We start from the raw sequence: 5,000 nt of genomic DNA on the forward strand, positions 1-5,000 counted from the left end.
CAGTGTTAGGGGAGAAATATTGTCTTTCATATATAGCATTCAGTTCAGGTTCTTTATGTTTTTGTAATAATTTTCCAGTGATCTGTAAATAATTATGTCTGATCAAAACTTATTCAGAAATCAGCATATCATTATAATGTATCAGTAAATGTTCTTGTGTGGGTTATGGCTATTATTATATAATAAAGTCTGCAACATTATGAAAAGTGCAAGATGATACTGAACTATTCTGAATGGTATCTGAGCTATTGTCCAGTACTGAATTATATTAAAAATGAATTGTGCTTACCTCAAAAGATAAACACAAAATGCTGTTCATCTAAAGAGATTGTATATATAGAAATGTTGCACAATGAAAAATAATTCATTAGAATTTAGATACAATGTGTTGGTCTTTCTTATATTTGATATTTTTTTCTACTATAAGATACCATGCTGTTTGCTTAGTCTGTCAAATTCTAATACATTTGACTTTCTTATATTGACAAGGAAAATGTTACTTTTATCATGTATTTGATAGATCAAGTTTCTTTTATTGTTGCCTGTTTGGATATCAACATATAATCCCTAAAAGATTTAATCAGACATTTTATTTCAACAATTAAAATGCCACAATAGATCATATACTCTAACCAATTGTTTTTTTATTTTAAATCATACAAAATCTACCAAAAACTCAACAATGTCATTTGAACTTCTGTGTAAAAGTATAAATATATTGGTCAAATCACGGTCAAAAATGTTACTTTCATAATACATGCAATTTAAAATATCACATTTCTTTTGTCATTTCATGCTTTTTTTTTAACCCTTTGGTTGTCAGTATATAAACCCTTAAATGCAGATTCAATTAAACGAGTGTTTGTATTTCATTTCTAAAATCAATATGCTGCAATAGACCATATACAGTAACCATTTGATTTTGTGAAATAATACAAAATCTTTTACAAAATCAATGTCACATGAACTTTCTAATCTTCAGCACAAATACATATAATTCAAACATTGGTTATTAGAGCAGTAATGATAATAATAATGACAATAACAAAAATATATAGTGACTTTCATCCATTAATTTCTCTAACATCAAGATGCTAATTGAAGGAACTTTAATTTGCACTATATTAACATCTGAAGGTAAATATGATTAATATCTAACCATAGATCATTAAGATAATTCCATTTTGAACTTCAGGGAATCTATCACTGCACATTATGGGACTCTAGCATAACTATTGCAAAATAGGACATTATATAAAAGATCGTTCATAAAAATGCAGATTTGTTACAGAATATAGTTGTGTTTCCTTTAATATCTGTCATTCTTTGTGAACATCATTTTACCTGCTTCATTTACATACCTGAGAGCCAAAATCAATAAATTTATTTTGTGTTTCAATATCATTGTAAATAGAAAATATGGAACCAATGACCATGGAAAGCACAATTATGTTCACAATCAACATCAACTGATAATGAATCTATTATCATTCATACAGGAATTAAATACATAACTCCTTGCCTTCAACTTTACAAGATATCCAAATTATACTAAATATGAAAAGAGAATCTGAGAAATATAGAAGAAAAACAAGAGGAAAAAATCAAGACGTCAAAAGACAAAGAAAAATAAAATTACTTGAATTCAGAAAGAAAAAAGAAAACAAAGGTGACAAAGAACAACAAAATGAAAATACAAACAAAGAGCTGATGGGGAAATGTGAAACGCAACATTTATTTGGGAACGAACATGAGGAAGGTGTTGAAGAAACTCTTCACATTCCATTCGTCAGAGATATCCTTCGTCTCCAAAAACTTCATTTTTCTGTCCCAGCCTGGAAAGAGAGAGTGAGAAAAAATATGAAATAAACAAATACATTAAAACTAATCCTTTGACTTTGATAACAAACTCTATGAATAGTAGTTATATATTCAATATCATGTGAGGTACACAGTTAGCTCCATCAATGAAATATATGTAGAACTATGAAATCCATGGGAAAAATACAGTATTTTGATAAGTTATACTAAAGCTAAAAGTAATGATGGTGATTCTGAATGATGATTATTATTATGACAATAATGAAAACTATTGTTAACATCAACATTATCATTAATATCATCATTATCATTATTCTTTTATCATGATTACTATTATCATTATTGTTCTTATCATCATTATCATTATCAGCATTATAAATTATCATTATCATTATGATGATAATAATAATAATAAGAAGAAGAAGAACAATAACATCAAAAAACATATATTCTCAAGCCTACCAAATTCCAGCTTGATTGTGCGGAAGGAGATGGAGTTCGGGGTCCCCTTCGCGCCTTCCTCCAGGTCATGGCACACCTCAAGGAAGTACCTGGAGTCAGACCTCATGCAGGACTTCATGATGTCGACATACCTGAAAGCACAGCAGGGAGTGAGGTTGAGAGAGAGAGAGAGAGAGAGAGAGAGAGAGAGAGAGAGAGAGAGAGAGAGAGAGAGAGAGAGAGAGAGAGAGAGAGAGAGAGACAGAGAGAGAGAGAGAGAGAGAGAGAGAGAGAGAGAGAGATAGAGAGAGAGAGAGAGAGAGAGAGAGAGAGAGACATACAGAAAGGGACACTCAAACTTGACTTCATTAATGCATTCACCTTTATATTATACAGACAGACATATATATATATATATATATATATATATATATATATATATATATATATATATATATATATATATATATATATATATATATTTGTTGCATTATAGAAACAACTAAATTGATAAGTAGATGAAGAGACAGACAGAGTAGCCAAGATGATGGACGAATATATTCATGCATACATATAAAAAGAGATACATAGCTAAATAGCTTTATTTATATTAATACAGTTGGAAGGTATGCATTTACCTAATCCATTTCTCTGTCTTTCTCCATATTCATCTAAATAAAATGACCTTTAATTTCCATTCTTTTTTCTTTCTATGTTTCCTTATACTAATTGTTTTTTTTTGTGTTGACCACCTGCTATCTGTCTTTCCATTATCTACTTTTATCTTTATTTCATTTTATTAATTATATAATGCACTGAAATATCTATAATTCCTGTAGAGAATAAAGATCATCAAGGTTTTAATAACTAATTTCAATACAAATTTTATGTGATAGCTAGTGGGGGGATATAGATGTGCATTATTGTGCATATAATAATTACATTAGTACATATAAGACATCATACTTTACTCAAAGTAAAATTCTACTTTTCTGAATAATTTTATTTTCTATCTGTGCCAGAAAACCCAGAAAATGTCTTACATTTGCACAAAAACTTTCCTTTAATGTAACCTTCTCTATTAGCTTGCATGTCTGTAACTACAGGCAATATATAAGAAATCATGCAATTAAAATATTTTCAGAAAACACAGCCACTAAAATATCTTCCATATCTATCTACATTTCTAATCTCTCTCTCTCTTCTCCTATCTCCAATTTAATTCCAAAAGTCTTTAACAAGTAATTTGTCTGTCACAGCACCAATAAGCAGATTTTAATGCACATTTTCCAAGCTCTGAAAAACATGAGGCAAATCAAACTGCCACATCACTCCCTACAGAAAACGCGTCCAGATCATCACAAAAGCGCTTAATCTCCAGATCATAAAAAGCAAAATAACTGTTATCTTTCAACTTACTTCTGCCTTTCCTTCGTGTTGATGGCCGTGTAGGCAGCCCAGTCGAACACCGCGTCAAACTCTCCTAGTTCTCCCTCTGGGATGTGGATAACATTGCAGATATACACTTGCAGACGCTCATCTTCACTCTGTTTTTGGGAATAATTCAGATCAATTTGTTTCATGCTCGACTTTAATCTATATATCTTTGGATATCTTTTGTTGTAAGTATGAATTTTGCTGTATGTGCTGATTGATATATCATACACAATGGTCATTCTTTTTCATTTTTTAAGGACTGTGTACATTCTACTTGGATTTAAATGTATCTTAGTTTCTCTTACTATCTATATATGACTTGGCTCTATTTTGTATAACATAGGAATGACGACAAGGATGCACAGGTATAAAGGTAAAGTAGTTTTACACATTTGAAATCCATATGGATTATGGTCTCCTTTATCTTAATCATTAAAGTAATTGAAATATTTTTTCTATCATGAAATCTTTAATGCATTACTCTGTAAAATCTAACAGAAGAAAATAATAGTGATTTCTTTTCACTTTGAATGATGCAGTTTTATAATAATTTTGTCATAATTTGTCATAAAAAGGGAATCTGAAATACTGAGCTTAATCCATTACAAACATTGCAGGAATCTAATTAATCATAGAATGTGAGGTTAGTAGGCCTTATGATTATATATATGTACAAAACATTTGATATGAGTATAACAATTAATACATCAAAGAGAAAATATACCACCATAAGGACATTTAGGCATTACAAGAATCCAAAGAGGTTCAGTAACTTCCTAAAAAATGGATATTTAATACTCTTCAACTCACAGCCTATAAAATCTTCATAAGGACTTTCCTTCCCATTGAATAAAGGCAACCTTTTCATCCATTTTTAACCAGATCTTACCTTGTAGACTTTACCATAGGGCAGATCATGGACAGTATGTTTGAGATCAGGGTAAGTCTCAAAGAAGTTTTTCACCACCTTCTCAGAGCACTCAATTCCCACAACAGTGTTTCCACGGTCATACAGCCTGCAACGTTTATTCATACGTTAATCTTAAAGCAATGCAGAAATTCCCAAGGACTAATTCATCCAGTAGTGCTGGATATATCAACCTAGTTTGATACCATCATGAAATACAGGAATTCTTTTCAATGTATAGCATTTTGTTACATACTTTTCAAACATAACATTTTTATTAATGTAAATGAGAGAAAGAGACAATTAAATTGGCATGAGAGTAGCTGATGCTAATAAACCAAGAAATAGATATATGGAAAGGAGAAAGGCAAAGAGACACCCAGGAGAAGGAGGG

At 30.5% G+C, this 5,000-nt stretch overlaps 1 protein-coding gene across 4 annotated transcripts in view; it reads right to left on the reverse strand.

Moving 5' to 3' along the window:
- Nucleotides 1-575: 575 nt before the first annotated feature.
- The window catches only part of LOC113828399 (thiopurine S-methyltransferase), a 16,572-nt gene continuing 12,147 nt past the window's right edge, over nt 576-5,000 (reverse strand). For all 4 annotated transcript variants that reach the window (XM_070113803.1, XM_070113805.1, XM_070113804.1 and 1 more), the window contains 4 exons: nt 4,589-4,715; nt 3,682-3,809; nt 2,284-2,414; nt 576-1,835 (listed from right to left, as the gene is read on the reverse strand). In XM_070113803.1, coding sequence (XP_069969904.1) covers nt 1,735-1,835; nt 2,284-2,414; nt 3,682-3,809; nt 4,589-4,715 — 487 coding nt within the window. In that variant the 3' untranslated portion in view covers nt 576-1,734. The remainder of the gene's footprint in view (nt 1,836-2,283; nt 2,415-3,681; nt 3,810-4,588; nt 4,716-5,000) is intronic.

The sequence above is a fragment of the Penaeus vannamei genome, chromosome 34 (genome assembly GCF_042767895.1).
Source record: "Penaeus vannamei isolate JL-2024 chromosome 34, ASM4276789v1, whole genome shotgun sequence".
Taxonomy (NCBI): domain Eukaryota; kingdom Metazoa; phylum Arthropoda; class Malacostraca; order Decapoda; family Penaeidae; genus Penaeus; species Penaeus vannamei.